The sequence below is a fragment of the Podarcis tiliguerta genome, assembly GCF_965153285.1.
Source record: "Podarcis tiliguerta genome assembly, chromosome: 8".
In the NCBI taxonomy this organism is placed as follows: Eukaryota; Metazoa; Chordata; class Lepidosauria; order Squamata; family Lacertidae; genus Podarcis; species Podarcis tiliguerta.
This window is the reverse complement of record NC_139541.1, coordinates 68653021-68670685: the sequence shown is the minus strand read 5'-3', so window position 1 is coordinate 68670685 and position 17665 is coordinate 68653021. Positions and strand designations below refer to the sequence as shown.

Here is a 17665-nt window from a genome sequence, read left to right as displayed (position 1 = left end):
GTTCTTTGGGGCAAATCACTCACTTTAGATGTGTTGTGTACATGCAGCCTATGTTCTAAACACACATTCTTCATTAAAATAATAATAGTAATAAACGACTGCAATGGGTGAAAAGGCTAAAAGATACTATAAAAAGCTCTCTCTGGATATGAAACTAGCCAGCAGACTTTACAAAACTTTAAACAGCATGAAAATTCATCCCCGTTGACCTGGGAAACTGCCCAGAGAGGAAACATCTGGGCGCGCTCTAAAAATAACAGGTGTTCATGAAGGAGCATGTGTTGAACTTTACAAAACAAAAACCACCAACTACCAAGGGCACATAGACAGCAAATCCTGGAAGTCATCCACAAGAAAGAAGAGGAATTGAGATGGTATGGCTTCCTTCTTCTTCCCCTTGAGAATGGCCTTCTGGTCATCATTGGGCCTACTCCTCTCACCATATATAGTGAAATAGATGTTGAGCTGAGGAACCCACCACTTAGCCTCACTGTTTGGTGGTGGTGTGTGGGAAACAACTATGACCAACCTCCTATTTCACCCTCAACATCCGGAATTGATAAAAGGAAACCAACAGCAAAATTGAGCTGCGGTCAAGTGCCACTGACATCCCTGGTCTATTGGTGCAAATGTGTGGATGGTGTCATATGGTTTAGTCACCAGATTGTATTTGGGTGGAGACAGGAGTTTCTTGTGCCTGCTTGGCTATTTCTAAAGAGAAAGGGATGTTCGTGTCTAGCTTCTGGATTAGTATGTCCTCTGAGCAGATAACTTTGGTTGACGTGGGCCCAGAGGCAACCCCTAGGCAGGCTTGAGGCCTAGTGACCTGGTTGGTGGTGACCCATGACAGGGCCTTTTTGGTGGTGGTTCCGTGTTTGTGGAACAGCCTCATTAGAGAGGTTCATCTGTCTCCCACATTCTTAACCTTTAGGAAGAATCTAAAAACATTCCTGTTTACCCATGCATTTGGTGGCTGAAAGATCTGGCAACCCTGAAATTATAAGCTGCAAGAGTACGTGATTGTTTTTGGAGACTTTCAACTGGTTTTTAGAAGTTTGTTTTTAGAAGTTTTAATTGTATTGTAATGTTGATGTGTTTTTCCGCCCTGGGCTCCTTCAATAGAAGCGCAGGATATAAATTTCAGTAATAAGATGATGATGATGATGAACACGACCCCAAGCGACACAATCCCTGTTTCATCCCATCCGTCTCCTTGTAAGCAGAGAGACCACATGCCCAAGCTGCCAGTTTGCCTTTATTTGTTAATTGGTTTTGTTTTAAGCCATTTAGTACAAGAGTCCAGGAAGAAAGGGAGGTCGATTCATATCCGAAAAGAAGGATGCAGCACATCAGGGTAGTGAGTAAATGCTGGCCTTTAGAAACACAGGCACAGACACACGTGGCAGTGACAGCTTCACAGCATCAGAGATTGTGGGACTGCCCCTTCCCCTCCCCAGAACCCTTTGATGCCAGACCCTGGGAGACATCACACAGAGGAAACAATAGGAAGCAATCCCTTGGTGTTTTGTTTGTTTGCATGCAGGCAGGCAGCAAAACGAGGTGGTAGAATGCCAAGGGGAGTGAGATAACTGCACCACTTCAAACCACAAGTGGGGAATACCATTGTTAAATGCTTACCCATGAAATGCAGGAAGAAAATCGGGGCATCAGGGAGGCAATTTCTTGCACAGCCTGTTTTCCGTTGTGGTACTTTCTACTTACAATTTTTTCCATTAGAGTGCCCAGTTGCGATGCAGTTGTGCATGGCAAGTGACACATGCTGAAATTGGCTGCACAACTCTTAAAGGCGCAGGAGCCCTCTTCCTCTTTTGCATTTGGCCACCCTCATTTTTCACATAGGGGACTGTTACAAAAATGGGACATCCCAGACACATCCCACCTGCAATCTGTGGTGGTACAGTCCGCTCTACCATCTCAGAAATGGGTTGCGAACCATCCGGATAGCCTATTTGATAAATAAATGCCACTTTGCTCTGCTGCAGGTCGGGCCCAGGCCAAAGCAGGTCTCACCCATTTTCCTGCCAAATGTACAATTGAATAGTCGGTCTCCCAGGTCAGGAATCATTTTCAGGGTTGCACAGAACATTATATTTGAAAGGCACAGTGGTTGCCCCGAAACTGCACCTACATCTACAATCTAATTGCCCAGGAAGTCAGAACAGCAATATGCACCTTGATCTCCCATGGAAGGTATATATTTTTAGGATGATCCTGCTGTGAATGCCCAAAATTTTGTCACATTTACATAGGCACATCGGCAGACCCAGGCAAAAGCTGTGCATGGCTAGAACACATCTAAATAGAGTTATCAGCAGTTGTCTGTGTCTGAAATGTGTATTCGGGCATTCTCAAAAGTCATCTTGGGTTATTAGCATTTACTTGTGAATATGAGCATCCCCCAAATTTTGGACATTCGAGCTGCAATCCTAAGGCTCTGCGTTGGGGGGACAGGACTAAAGGCAGTTCTTCTGCCTGATCCAACAGAAATGAGATTGGAGAGGTTCTGCTGTGCTCCTTCGTCCTTTTCTGCTTTTTGGTTTGTTTGTTTTTAACTAATTCCATCCCATTACTCCAGGGAGATGAAATAAAAAAGCAATAAAACACATCAGCTCCTGAACTGGCAAGAGACTGAAAGATCTGTCCATTTTGGTTCTCTCCATTTCTCCAATCTTAAATTCGGTTCTCCACATTCATTAAGCAATTTTCAAGTTAAAAAGTAATCTGTGTGAAAATTCACCAGCATGTCAGTGCTGATTTCTTCTAATAATCATTGTATGCGGTTTCCACTTGTCCCACCACTTTCCTCCAGGAAAACTCACTCTTTAGGGTCGAATCAGAGCAAACATCAATTGGGATTTCCGTGGATTGATGTTTGCTTAGATCAATGCTTAAAGAGCAGGTTTTCCCCAGGAGAAATGGCACGGCAAGTGGAAAACCTCTTGGGCTTGTGCTTTCTAGGCATGGGAAAAGTGCATGTGTGGACAAGCCCTAATACACACAATTCTGCAAACAATTTCTCCTAATTCAATGCATTTTTGTATGTCTCTTTCACAAATGTATTCATTTTTATGTTTCAGTTTTCTTATTGTTTTGGAAAGAGCATATCTGATAGATTTGGCTCTAAACGCAAACTGAATCAAATTTCTCCCCCATCCCTACGGAGCTGGTGTAATTTATTCTCTTCTTTGTGAGGTATTCTGGGGACTTCCTTTGGTTCACACCCTCCCCAGTTCAGAACTCTCTCTCTCAATCTCTCCATCCTTGGAGATGGAAAACAGATGATTCCCATGGCCTCTGGGATGCCCTTCCCAAGGGGCTACAGGACTGCTCTGACCATGTAGCAAATAAATATGCAGCGAAAACTCCCAAAGACTTTCCACCCCAACACAGACCAGGGCCACTGGTTTCAGTTCCAGCACCATGCTTTACGTGGGTTTTTAGACACCAGTTTTTTCGGAATGTGCTCACACATGTTTGCAATGCAACACAAGAAGCAGCCTGCAATGAACTGCTCCTGTGTAAAGCTAGGAAATAGAAGAGGGTAAAGGACCTGGGGCAGTCTGGAAGTCATTGCCACAGCAGTAGTACAGAAAGAAAGAAAGAAAGAAAGAAAGAAAGAAAGAAAGAAAGAAAGAAAGGGCAAGATTAGTGCAGTTTCTGCAGTTAAAACAAAAGGTTCAACTGTCCATCAGTCCTGGATCCGAAACTCTTAAGTCAGGGCACACGTTTCACACTGAAAACCATATTGGAGGTGGAGAATTATTTCCAAGTCATTTGCATATCATTTTATACATACACGAGTATCATCTGCTTTAAGATGGCCGGTGCCTAGTAATGTAGAGGGAAGACCTGGATCTCACCACAAGAGAATGCCAGCCAGCTGGGGTGGCCAAGATCCAGATATGGCTGATCCCAAACCTCACGAGGGAATCCAGAACCTTCGAAAAGTGGCTTTGGAAAGACGAGGTTAAGGCTGCAATCCTATGTGCACATCCCATCGAGCCAAGTACAACTTGACTTCCAAGTAAACATGCAGTAGGATCAGGCAGTTAAAAGCAGGGCATGACTTTGAGGTCACACGGAGTTCAGTGGGGGAGTGTTAACGGCATGCTCAGCTTTGCTCTGATTGAAATCAATAGGACCCAAATGCGTGTGCAATTTGTCTGCATCGCGCTCAGGCAGTGTTCTCATTCCCCCCCCCCCAGTGATGTGGGGGCAGGAATCGCCATCAGTAATTGTTTTTCTTCCTTAAAATTAAAAAAAGGAATCTGACAACATGAGGATTCAGGCCGTACAAAAGTGCTTTTGTGGAGTGGGAATCGCATGGGGCTTGTCACCTGTGCCCTTGCGTCAAGGTGTGATTGGTCAAAAGGGGAATAAGGCATAGATTCCCCTCCCTCCTTCCTCCCACCCCACATACCTAAAATACTGTCCCGTGAAATATCTACAAACATCACAGACGCATACACACGCACACCCACCAATTCCAGACAACACAACACACATACCATATAGACATGGATACCCAACTCTATGTCCTCCCAGGCACACACAAACCCAGTTCCCAAACACACACACACGCACACACACACACAAATTTACATAAGCATCCCATGCCAAGCACACATGCACCTTACCTTCCACTAAAAGAAACAAACCCACACACGCGAACCGATATACAAAGACCCTCCAATCCTAAGTAAACTCACAAATGCGTGGCCGAACCTTCCCCTTGCCCGCCTGCCGTCCCTGAAGCTTCTGGAGACGCCAAAGTCTGCCTGGCTTGAAAGCCACAAACACATGGTCTGGGAACAGGAAGCAGGAGGTTGCCCGGTCACATTACTCTAACGAAAGCATCCCTTGTACCCCCTGGCACATATGCAAGAAACCAAGAGTCTTGTGCCTTGCTGTCTCGCCAGGAACTGGGAAAGCAGGAGAAAGGGGAGTGGGTGGGTGCTGTTAATGTTTTAATGGGGTTAAAACAACGGTTAAAAAGTTAGAACTCATCCTAGATGGAAATACTCGACAATTTTTTTTTTAAAGGGGAGTGATCAGTGTGCCATCCGTCCCCAGCTTTCAAAGAGCCTGAAATATCACCCAGCGATGTCACACAATAGCATAGGTAAGTGAACAGCGCCCCACTGTGCCAGCTCAGGGAACTGCACCTCCAGGAGCACCGCCAACCTCATCATTCGGCTCCCCTAGACATCATCTTAGGGGCAGCGTTACCGAAGCAAACCAGGTGACGTCACCCAAGGGTGGGGTTCAGACACATCCCTGTGCCCCTTTGCACTGGAGATGAAGGACCTCCTCTGGAGGTGCTAGGAATCCACTGCTGGCAGTGGAGATTTTGGGGACGACAACGACAAGAGATGTAGCATGGAGCGTAACATAAACAGCCATTACGGCGAAAAAGAGGCTTAAAACAATGCGATCAAAGGCTCTGCCATGATGTCATGCCGGTCGAAGTGTGGGGGACATCATGCAGGGTTCCGCAGCTGCCTTTGGAGATCTGTGTGCTCTCAAAACAAAGCCACAGGCCAGTCCTCGAAACAGGCAGGCGCAGCAGCCAGCGAGGGGCCTGGGCACGACGTTCCTGGGACCGATAGCGACGCATCCTTCCTTCCAACACCCACATCCCCTCCCCCCGCGCCCTCCCCACAGCAAACAGTACCACAATATAATTCCATAAACACCGGTGGGGGAGAGGAGGGGGCAAGGACCCGGAGCCCAGCCCCGAGAATCCAAGGCTGGCGGCCTTCTCAGCAGTAGCTGTGCGTCTGGCCCTCTGTGTACACCGTCCAGCTGGGCCCCAGGTAGCACCCAGACGGAGACCCCTCCCTCCTCTCCACGTTGCCGTACTGCGGCGGAGACTCATCCAGCTTCCGTAGAGACGAGGCGGGTGCCGAGGCCTGGCTCCCCGGGCGGGCAGGGGGTCCGTCGTAGGTGATGATGGGCTCCGGGCCGTAGGGGGAGCGGCCCCAGCAAGCCGGAGGCGGGCGGTAGAGCTGCAACAACGTACGGCTGCAGGGCAAAGCATCCATGAGGTGGCGGTACTGCCCCGTGGCTGGATACCCCCAGCCGAGCCTCTGCTTCTGAGGCAACGGAGGTCTGCTGTGGTGTGAGAGAGGCTGAGGGGCTCCGGGATCAGAGTGGCTCCGGGGGTGTGCCGCTTCAGGTGGCGGGGAGGGCGGAGGGGTCGTGGATGGGGGCTCAGGGAAGGGTATGTTGACGTAGATGGGCTCTTGGCGGGCTGTCACGGGAGGCGTGGGCTGGGCATGCGCCCGGGGGTTCTTTAAGATGGGCTGGAGGGAGGAGGGCGCTGGGGGGAGGAGGGGCTGGCGCCATGGCCGCTCGAAAACCCCGTAAGAAGCGTTGAAAGTGGCCAAATACTCCGGGGGAGGGCAGGAAGGCCAGGGCCGGGCCAGGCCTGGGTACGCAGGAGGCTCCCCCACAATCTCATAGTAGAGATTTTCGTGCTCCAGCTGAGGAGGAGGAGGGGTCCCATTGACCCCAACCCGGGAGGAAGCCGGGAAACGGCCGTGGTGCCGGAGCTGGTGGTCCGGGAGGTAGGCCTGGAAAGCAGGGGGCCTGCTCTTGAGGGGCAAGTGGCCGGCGGCTAAGGGGAAGTGCGGAGGAGGCGGGGGCTTTGGCGGGGCAAGAGGCTGGCTGGGCATGGGGTAGGCGTCTAGAGGCTGTCGGGGGGCAGGGCAGGGCACAGACAGGGGAGGCGGCTGGTGGCGGAAGCTGTAGGCACCTGGTGAGGCAGAAGACGGGGAGGACAGGTGGTAGGGATCCGAGAAGGACTGCGAAGGGTGGTCTCTCTGGGCGAGGTCAGCAAGGACCCTCCGGTAGGGGGAAAAGGAATCCGAGCTGCTTGGGGGGGACGCCTGGCTGAGAGGCACCTGGAGAGAGAGAAAAGCAAGGGAGGTGGTGTCACGATTAAGGACTAGGGTGGAAATATCAAGTCTATTAAATAACAGGTAAAGGTAAAGGGATCCCTGACCATTAGGTCCAGTCGTGGCCGACTCGGGTTGCGCCGCTCATCTCGCTTTATTGGCCAAGGGAGCCGGCGTACAGCTTCTGGGTCATGTGGCCAGCATGACTAAGCCGCTTCTGGTGAACCAGAGCAGCACACGGAAATGCCGTTTATCTTCCCTCCGGAGCGGTACCTATTTATCTACTTGCACTTTGACGTGCTTTTGAACTGCTAGGTTGGCAGGAGCAGGGACCAAGCAACAGGAGCTCACCCCGTCACGGGGATTTGAACTGCCGACCTTCTGATCGGCAAGTCCTAGGCTCTGTGGTTTAACCCACAGCGCCACCCGTGTCCCTATTAAATAATAAAAGGTACCCCTGCCCGTACGGGCCAGTCTTGACAGACTCTAGGGTTGTGCGCCCATCTCACTTAAGAGGCCAGGGGCCAGGGCTGTCCGAAGACACTTCCTGGTCACGTGGCCAGCGTGACATCACTGCTCTGGCGAGCCAGAGCCGCACACGGAAACGCCGTTCACCTTCCCGCTAGTAAGCGGTCCCTATTTATCTACTTGCACCCAGGGGTGCTTTCGAACTGCTAGGTTGGCAGGAGCTGGGACCGAACAGCGGGAGCGCACCCCACTGCAGGGATTCGAACCGCCGACCTTTCGATTGGCAAGCCCTAGGCACTGAGGCTTTAACCCACAGCGCCACCCGCGTCCCCCTCTTAAATGTCCGAGAAGTGTTCTACCTTTCAGGAGCCCTCGTAAGTTCTCACCCCAGCCCAGCGCTTCCGGAACCCACAAGGCCCTCACCTGGTTTTCCCCCTGGCGGCTGCGGAACTGGCTGCCGATGCTCCTGCCCCTGGCCTGGCCTTGCAGGGCCGAGGGACCAGGGGCCTTGGGACTGGGGCGCACCATGGAGTAGAGCGCCCGCGCTCCACTCGTCATCTCTCCCGCCTTGCATTCCAGCGACAGGGAGCGTCGGAAATGCGTCCGGGGTTCTCGCTGCCCGCGACCAGTCTGCTTCTGGCGCTTCTGCTGCAGCGCCGCCTGGTGGGCGCTCTCGGCCAGCGCCAGCGCCATCAGCCGAGCTGGGTTCTTGGGGGGAGGTGGAGGCGGGATGTGCCGCAGCACGGACAGCACGCCAGGGGAGTTGGGAGCTGCTTCGGCCTTTGGACCTGAATAGGAAAAAAGGGAAAGGGAGAGAGATTAGAGCCGGCCCTTCCATTGGGGTGGTGAAGCAGCTTTCCAGGACTAGGAGCACAACAGAAAGACATAGAACTGGTTGTTGCTCCTCTTCTAGGATGGGGCATAGGGGGGTTCCTGATGAATGCAGGATGTGGTACCTGTGGCTCTCCAGATGTTGCTGGATCACAACTCCCATCATCCCTGTCCGTCAGCTGTGCTGCCTGGACCGGTGGGAGTTGTAGTCCTAAAAGTCTGGAAGGCACCAGGTGGGCAAAGGCTGCCCCGCTACTACTTCAAAGTAATAACAGCAGTAAGTAAACGGTCCTTACTGTTGGTATAATTTGAACAATGGGTTAAATTACACAATGCTTGGGCTCATGCCTTGGGAAGTACACCCTCCCCACGCCTGGAGGTTCTGAGATAAGGGTACCAGGTGCACTGGGTTACCATAGCAACACCAGCAACGCCGGGTGTATGATTTGCTGAGTCATTCACCTTCCCATTGGTTCAGGAAATATGCCTATGTGTAGAGATTTGTATAGTTGTCTCTAGGGCATTGCTTTCATTATGTCCTCTGTGTGCGTGTTTTGTCTTGATGATGTACTGTTTGCATGTCAGGATCTGACTCTGAATCTGTGGAAAGTCAGCGGCAGAGGCTGTGGGTTTCATGCAGTAGTGTTAGATAAGAATAAGAATAAGAATATTAATTGTACTGGGTTGCACCAGCCACTCTTCCAACAAAAACAAAAGCATAATAAAACACTAAACATTAAAAGCTTCCTCATACAGGGCTGCCTTCAGATGTCTTCTAAAAGTTGTGTAGTTACTTATCTCCTTGACATCTGACGGGAGGGCGATCCACAGCGCGGGCGCCACCACCAAGAAGGCCCTCTGCCTGGTTTCCTGTAACTTCACTTCCTGCAGTGAGGGAACCATCAGAAGGCCCTCAGAGCTAGAGCTCAGTGTCCAGACTGAAGGATGCGGGTGGAGACGCTCCTTCAGGTATATAGCATAAAACCAGAATAATTGTACACAGCAGTTTATCTATAGTTTAGCTTTCTCTCGTGTCTGGAGACAATACACACTTTGTTACTTTGAATGGTGTGGGACTCTGGAAGATGTTCTGCTGGGAGCAGAAAATCTCTGAAGGCTCTACAATGATTCCATGTGCTCTGTTGATACATCACCCTGACTGAGGAGAATTACCAACCGACACCCACAAGGCACCAACACTTACTGAGTGGCGACGTGCGGCCTTTGGCTTGCGTGATCTTGCAGCGGACTTCACGCTCGCAGCTGTCGCTCAGCTGCCCGCCAGCAGCACACAGCAGCATTGAGATCATGTGCGGCGGAGAGGCATGCCCGCCGGGGCCCCTGGCCTCGCCCCCGGCGAACATCTCCAGCATCTCTTCAGGGAGGGAGACGGGCAGCGGCTCCGACGTATCCTTGCCGATCGTGGGGGGAGAGCAGGGAGAGAGCGCCCGCCCGGGGCTCGGAGGCCCAGAGTCGTCCGAGAGCGAGGGCTGCCGAGCCGGGGGGCTGCACTGGAAGGTCAGCGGGTCGAAGTCCAGGCCGCGGAGGCCGGGGGGGCTGAGCTCCAGCTCCGAGTCCAGCTCCGAGTCGCCTTCCAGCCAGGAGGAGCGGCGCCGGGCGGCCACATCTGCCGCCCCAGCCTCCAGACCCTCGCCACGGCCGGACACAGAGGAGCCCAGAGAGGAGCATGAGCGGCACGGTTTGAGGGTAGGGAAGGCATCGCTGCTGGAGTGTGGACGTCGCAGGCAGGGCAGCTTGGGGAGGCCTAGGACACAAACCGAGAAAGGAGAAAACCCACACAGGTAAAGGACATGCAACTCCCTGGCTCACTGTCACCCACCAGATGCACATCTGAGAGGAAAGGGGCAAGGCTCAGCACCACACAGGGCAATAATAATAATAATAATAATAATAATAATAATAATAATAATAATTTGCTATTTGTACCCCGCCCATTTGGCTGGGTTTCCCCAGCCACTCTGGGCGGCTTCCAACAAAGATTAAAAATACATTAAAATGTCACACATTAAAAACTTCACTGAACAGGGCTGCCTTCAGATGTCTTCTAAATGTTAGATAGTTGTTTATCTCTTTGACATCTGGTGGGAGGCCGTTCCACAGGGCGGGCGCCACTACCGAGAAGGCCCTCTGCCTGGTTCCCTGTAGCTTTGCTTCTCGCAATGAGGGAACTGCCAGAAGGCCCTTGGCGCTGGACCTCAGCGTCCTGGCAGAACGATGGGGGTGGAGACGCTCCTTCAGGTATACTGGGCCAAGGCCGTTTAGGGCTTTAAATTGTGCTCGGAAATGTACTGGGAGCCAATGTAGGTCTTTGGTCTATACTTCTGCCTCTGGGGGACTGGCTGCTTGCATACAGGTGCGCAGTTAGAGATCCCCCCTGAAAGGCAATGGGTGCAAGCCTGAAACTGGGTCAATATTGTGTTATCGGTTTCATAATTTCTGACCTGGCAATGTATCGTGAATGTTGTGCAATGCAAAAAATCACAATGCGGGGGAAATTGTGAAGCTAGCCAATGTTTCCTGCAGCCCCTGTTAACTCTGCCAGCTCAGCTCTTCCCTGCCTCTTGCAGCGGGGCAGCAAATCACAACAGCAGGCGCCAGCAAAAATCACAATGCGGGGAAAACCTTGAAGCCAGCCAGTGCCTCTACATAGCTCCATCCTTATTTCAGACCTTGTAATATATCGGTATATCGCAACGTTGAGCTGGTGGAAACCAGATATCGCCCAGCCCTACTCTCCACATCCTGCAGAGCTTCAACATACATGGCTGCCCCTTTGCAAGGGCCACAGCTCAATGGCAAAGCATATACTTTGCATTCAGAAAGTCCTGGTTTCAATACCTGGCATGGCTAGGAAGCAGGTGCCACCTGAGTAGGCCAGGGGTGGGGAACCTGTTCTCCTCCAGGTGTGGCTGGACTACATAATCCCTGACTATTGGCTATGCTAGCTGGGGCTGATGGGATTTGGAGTCCAGGAACAGGTCCTCCAGCCCTGAAACAGACAATATTCGACTTGATGGCCAAGAAGTCTGGCAAATGGCTGGCACAAGGCAGTTTCCTTATGTTGCTATGAACTTTTTGGCCAGTCATTATGGTGGCAGGACCCTCACGGGCAAAGCACCGCCAGCTGCTGGCTCCCTACCCATCAGGTTTAAAGCCATGAACTAAAACCACAGAAACCTACCATGTAGACCTGTGGTCAGTTTGCTTGTTTGTCCAGCAGAGGGAATAGATGCAGCTCCCAGCTGCAAGACTAAAGGTAGGTTTGTGCAACCTGTTTTTGTAGCAGCGATGGGGAACTCTAGATGTTAATGAACTACAACTCCCATCATCTTTGACCAGTGAGAGCTGGGGCTGCTGGGAGTTAGGTTCCAAAAACATCTGGAGGGCCTCCACTTCCCCACACCTGTTTCAAAGGCAAAAGTCACCTGGAAGGTTGTCAATCTATGCAGCTATTATTCTGCCTTATTTACTGAATTTATATCCTGCGCGCCCTCCCTAAGGAGCCCTGGTGGCAGCCCCTGGTGCCCCCACCTCCCCATATGTCCCAGCCTATGAGGTTTCCTCTTACCTGCAATACTGGCCTGCGATGTCAGGGACTCCTCACTCTTGGCTGATCGCAAGGTGACAGTCTCAGGCTGCCCCCCTGAAGCAAGACAGGACAAGGAAGTAGGTTATTAACTGAAAAGGGCCTTAACTCAAGGTCTCAATCTCTCTTCCAATCCTCACCCATGAAACAAACTTTATCCACTCTGGAATAAATATAAAGCCATAGAGGAATGCTAGTTGGAGGACTTCGTTTCAGGTTCCCAGGCAGTATATATTGTACACCGGGCAAGCACACCACACCTGTGGAATTTATCTGGTGCAGAACTGAGCATCTGTGTATCTCAGCTTCTTTTTAAAAACAAAGCAAGTTTCTAGCCCTTAAGAGTGCTGCTGACCAGGGGCTTATCCACACTTCCCTGTTGTTCTGTAACATGTTTTCGCCACTTGCCTAGCAGGGTGGTGCAACAGCCTCAGAGCAGTGGGAACCACTGCAACTTACCAGGAAGAGTGAAGCAGTGGCAAGGTCTGGGCTGTGTGAACACGCTAGTGGAGCAAACCCAATGCTGCTACAACTCTGGCCTCACCGCCACCTTGCCCCTCCCAGATTGGAGGAATCTCTCCTGATTTGCACACTGTCCCGAAAATCCATGGATGAAGAAAGCAACCCACGATCGGGTGTTGACCAGGTCTCTCACCTGGCAGAGACTCTCCAAGCCCAAAAAGGTCTCCGAGGCGGTGCGATTTCTTGCGAAACGTGACCGGCGTTTTGCCAATGGCGAAGAAGGCCTTCCAGCTAGGACCTGACGTCTTCCGCAGCCTCCCATTACTTTCTGCCTTTTGCCTGCAGGTGGGAGAGACAGGTCAGCCCGAGGCCACCAGCTCCGGCAGCTAAGCAGTCCGAGCCTGTGCCAGATTGCAGAGAGCCGTCCCAGTTGCCTGCTGTCACTGCAGTTACAAAATAAAAAAACAACCTACCACCCAATTCCCTCTGAAACATCAGCTCTCGAAGGGTCATTGCACGCAGCAATCTGACAATGGTCTTCACAGTAGCGTAAGAACTGCTTCCCTGGATCAGGGTGAGGTCTATTTACTCCACCATCAACTGGAAAGCAGGGCATTGAAGTGATGTGAACCCCCTTGTTGTTCGCTCCCAGCACCTGATGTTTAGAGGTATACTGCACCTGTACATGGAAGCCCAATTACCTGGTGTCAGGTGAGCTCAACACAGAAGAAAGTTTCCCTTGCCCCTGCAGATCGTTGGATCCCTGCTTAGCCTCTGGCTTGGTAGCCTTGCATAAGGCCTGGGTCCGTGCCTGTGCTTCTTCCAGAGACAGCAATCGGGTGGAGGGGCAGCTGACCACCTGGGATTTGGGTCGGGGAAGGAAGCAGCGCCCTGTTGGAGGAGACAGGTTGCATGAGTGCAAAGAGGGATATGGCCCCATGGCCCACCATCCGGACAGGCAGCCAGGCCCACACTTGCCCAGCATGAGGAGTGCATGCAGTCATAGGGAAAAGAAAGTGCACCCCCTTTGCATTATGTGGTTTTGCATATCAGGACATCATAGAAATCATTAACATTAAGTAATTGCAACCTCAGATGAACAACAACACATGACATATGACTCCGTGCCATGATTTATTTTACAGAAATAAAGGCAAGATGGAGAAATCATGTGTGAAAAACTAAGTACACCCTTACTGCTTCCATACAAATTAAGAGGCTAAGTAGCAGGCAGGGGCTGCTAATCAAATGTCCTTGCTTAACTGATGATCAGCTAGTGTGTCCACCTCTACAAAAGCTTGGCAGTTTTGGCAGCTTGCTGGTCTGGAGCATTCAGGTGTGTTTTAACACAATGCCAAGCAAGAAAGATGACACAGTGCTCTTAGATGAGCATCAGTTTGCTACTTTTCCCAGTCTACCACCTAAGACAAGAAGTCCATCTTGTACAATGAAAGGGCCGGCTGCATTTTGCAACTATTTTAAAAACATTTGGTACTTTAAAAAGAGATATATACATACATGCACACACACAAACATACAAATAAAAAGTGTACATTCTGCCTGAAAGGAAACCTTTCTTGAATCATTAGAGGAGTGAAACTGGCAGCTGAATCAGCATTCGACTTGCTGGCACCTACCCCTGCCATGCAAATTGCAAAACCAGGCTCATTTGGTAGGTGACGAACCTCCTGACAGGGCTCTTTAAATATTTGTTTGCTTAAAAATTTATAGGCTGCCTTTCTGTCTGAAGGCCCCCAAGGAGCTAACAAATGAAACTAGAGACAACAATTAAAAAGGCAGCAATAAAAAAAACCCAGAACAGTTATGTTTGCCTTCAGCCTCTGTTCTGAGCATGAATGATTCCCCCGCCACTGCCGCCCATCCCAGAGTGGGGGAGCATTTTATTGTTGGAAAAATCTAGGAGCCAGAGAGATAATTTTAGGAGCCAGTTCCTAAGGAGCTGGCCCTCTTTAGTAACCCTGGTGCCAGCTGCCAGCCCATATATATATTCAGATCCTCAATTTTTGCACCCTTGAATATAATGAAATGCTCAAATTGGACCTCCCACAATGTTATGCCAGACCTCATGGTGAACAAGAACGAAATGCTTTCAAGAATCCCAGTAACATCCCATATCATCCCATAACTCTAAGCTCAGTGGTGAAAGCAGAAGCAGTTTTCAACCCAGAACTTCCCAGAATGCCCTCTGTATCCGTTCATTTCTACTTAATTTCACTTCTGCCAACAATCAGATGAATTATACCCTGCAAACTAGGGAGGCCCCATAAGAAAGAACATAGGACCTTGCCCTATAAGACACATCACTGGTCCATCTAGTTCAGTTTTGTCTACCCTGACTAGCAGCCACTCTTCAAAGTTCTAGGCAGGAGTCTCTCCCAGCCCTAGGGGTTGAATTCCCAGGGTTGTTCAACCATCAATCCCTCTTCCTGGGAAGCTCTGGAAATTGTGGTTCTGCAAGGGGTCTCCTAACTCCTAATGAACTATAGCTCCCAGGATTCTTTGGGGGAAGCCATGACTGTTTAAAGTGGTATGAAAGTGCTTTAAATGTCTGGTGCGGACGGGGCCTCTTCATCAAGGAAAACCAGTGACAGCACCTTGCCTGGGAATAGACTGGAGAACAGTGGCCAGGTGAACAGGGCTCCATCGACCGTACAAATTCAAGCAACCTGAACTGTCCTGGTTTCCTTCAAGAATTCTGGAGCAAGCAAGCAATTCTGTGACAATGAGGCAGTGGGATTTCTTAACAGATTTCATAGCAGCCTCAGAAAAAGTCCCCTTTGGCGCGAGCTACCTGCGCTGTCCTTGCCGACGGAGGTGAAAGTGTCGCTGAAGAGCACCTGAACGTTGTTGAGGAGGAATTCGACCACGAGGGACTGGACTCGGACTTCCTGGAAGGCATCGGCACCGCACTGTGCGACAACCTCCAGAGCCATCGACCTGCCGTAAAAAGCAGCGAGGAGGAGGGATTACTAGAGAGCCGCGTTTTCTTGTAAGATGGGCCTGGGGAGGGGACAAGCACGTGCTCACAGCCCCAGAATATCATCGTTGAAAGCCCAGAGGGCACAATCCCTCAGTAACATGGCTGAGAAGGGCCAGACCCACAAAGCAGCATGAGAGAAGCGCATGTGGAATGTGGAAAGGGCCCCATGAGGAGGAGGAGGAGGCTTGTGTTGGAGGGAAACCCCAGGGAACCGTGGGCAAGTGATGGGGAGGTGTCAAGATCAGGAGCTAGAGGGGAAGGTAGAATAAATGCTAGTAAAAACTCAGGTGGAGTATTGGATGAAGCTCTCAAGCAAGGATGGTTAATCATTTCCAGGCCGAGGCCTGCATTGGTCAACTCTCTGAAGGCCAGAGGGGGTGCAGGGATGGATTAACAGTGCACACTCACTGAGTGGTGCTATCTCAAAGCCTGGTAAGCAAGGCGCTGGGCTTTGGGAAGGAGGCATGAGGCTCTGACAAGGTCCTAGAGTCCTCCCATCTCCTTCCCAAAGCCTACTTAGCTCTTTCCCAGCTTTAGGAAAGACGTGGAAAGCTCTAGGACCCTGCCAGAGCCCTCACATATCCTTCCCAAGGCCAGGGGCCTCCTTACCTGCCTTTGGGAAGACAGCGTGAGGACTGGGGCTTGGGGGGGGGAGGGCGCCAAATGTTGAACTTGCACAGGGTGTCGTCGTACCCAAGTATGGTGGGTGTGGCTGAATTGTGGAAGTGGGTAGCCTTGAGGCACCACAAAAAATCCCTTTTGGCATGGTGGCATCACAGCAGGGACTCCCAGGAGCAGTGAAAAGGATGACAACATTTTATTTTTTTGCAAGGGAGAAGAGTCATGGGGGGACTGATACAGCCTGCCCACTAGCCATCTTTGAGCTAGAGGCCCTAAACAGGAATGCCTGGGTAGGGCCCCACAACAATCCCTTGAAGGTAGGGGTGGGGAACCTGACAATCACATTCCCTGGGAGGAAAGGGTTGGGGAGCCCATTCAGGTGGTGGGCAAGGCCAAAACATACCGTATTTTTTGCTCTATAAGACTCACTTTTTCCCTCCTAAAAAGTAAGGGGAAATGTGCGTCTTATGGACTGAATGCAGGCTGTGCAGCTATCTCAGAAGCCAGAAAAGAAAGAGGGATTGTTGCTTTCACTGCGCAGCGATCCCTCTTGCTGTTCTGGCTTCTGAGATTCAGAATATTTTTTTTCTTGTTTTTCTTCTCCAAAAACTAGGTGCGTCTTGTGGTCTGGTGCGTCTTATAGAGCGAAAAATACAGTACCTCCTTCTTACACACACACCCACTTAGCCCTGAGCCATAGCTCCGTAGGTAGAACATGAGACTCTTCCTCTCAAGACTGTGGGTTCGATCCCCACGTTGGGCAAAAGATTCCTGCACTGCAGGGAGGGAGACTAGAGGGCTCTGCAGGTCCCTTCCAGCTCTATAATTCTAAGATTCACCCCCCCACACACACACACCCAATCTCACACAGTCTAAGGCCAGAGCCAGATTGCAAGAAAATGCTGGGGACGAAATGAGGGAAGTCAAGAGGTGCTTAAGAGCTGTAGATTCTTATCCCTCAGGGCTGAGTGGAGGAAGGGTCGACTTCATGCCCCAGAGAGTTATGGGTAAGGGCTGGTGTTAGTACAGGGGAAATGCTGTGGGTAGCACGGAGAGAGGATTCAAAGAGCGCTGCAGGCAAGAGCTGGAGAAGGTGCAAGGCGGAGGAGCATCGTGGCAACACAGGGAAGGCACGGGGCAGGTTGGGGTGGGGGGTGCCGGTGCAGGGCCATTGATCTGGGCGTCTCACCGCAGCAGGTTGGGTGCCCAAACGATGGCTAAGTTGCGGATATGCATGCTGGTGTTTTGACTGTGCATAGCCATGCGGGCCAGGTGCCGCAGCAGGAATTCCAGGGTCCTGTTGGGACAGAGCAGAAGCTGCTACAGCTAGACAGTCCGCTTCGGCGGACCGCCGGCCCCCTCGCAAACCCCGCCCTCAACACCGCCGCCCCCCTTGCAAGGGCTCTTGCATTCACCCTCCCTCCCCTCGCTGGGAGAGCCACCTCGGGCACCGTGTTCGCGCCTCAAGCAACGCCTACCTATAGTGCGGTGGGGGCAGCTGCTGGATGACGTCGTGCACTCGCACCAAGCGATCCTCGTTCCCAGAAACAGACACGGCCTCCTGCGACGACAGGGCAGGGGGAAAGCAGAGGGAAGGAGTCAGTGTGGTCGCCAGGCCTCTTGTGGAATGGTAGGGCTGTGCACAGCTCCCCCTAAGCTGGTGATTTGGACCAGCCCTGATGCCATCCAGGGCTGACCTATATCGGTTTGGGGTCCAACCGGATCCAGTGCACAGCCCTGTGGAGAAGGACTGGG

General features: G+C 51.5%; 1 protein-coding gene across 3 annotated transcripts in view; it reads right to left on the bottom strand.

Moving 5' to 3' along the window:
- Positions 1 to 1237: 1237 nt before the first annotated feature.
- The window catches only part of ARHGAP33 (Rho GTPase activating protein 33), a 51053-nt gene continuing 34625 nt past the window's right edge, over positions 1238 to 17665 (bottom strand). The window contains exons 14-23 of one of the 3 annotated variants that reach the window (XM_083454730.1): positions 17389 to 17471; positions 17100 to 17207; positions 15101 to 15246; positions 12990 to 13179; positions 12482 to 12627; positions 11809 to 11883; positions 9424 to 9984; positions 7812 to 8176; positions 6779 to 6926; positions 1238 to 6045 (exon numbers count right to left, since the gene is read on the bottom strand). In XM_083454730.1, the coding sequence (XP_083310856.1) occupies positions 5456 to 6045; positions 6779 to 6926; positions 7812 to 8176; positions 9424 to 9984; positions 11809 to 11883; positions 12482 to 12627; positions 12990 to 13179; positions 15101 to 15246; positions 17100 to 17207; positions 17389 to 17471 (2412 nt within the window). In that variant the 3' untranslated portion in view covers positions 1238 to 5455. Of the gene's footprint in view, positions 6927 to 7811; positions 8177 to 9423; positions 9985 to 11808; positions 11884 to 12481; positions 12628 to 12989; positions 13180 to 15100; positions 15247 to 17099; positions 17208 to 17388; positions 17472 to 17665 lie in introns of all 3 variants that reach the window. The other 2 variants (XM_083454728.1, XM_083454729.1) reach the window with 2 other exon arrangements.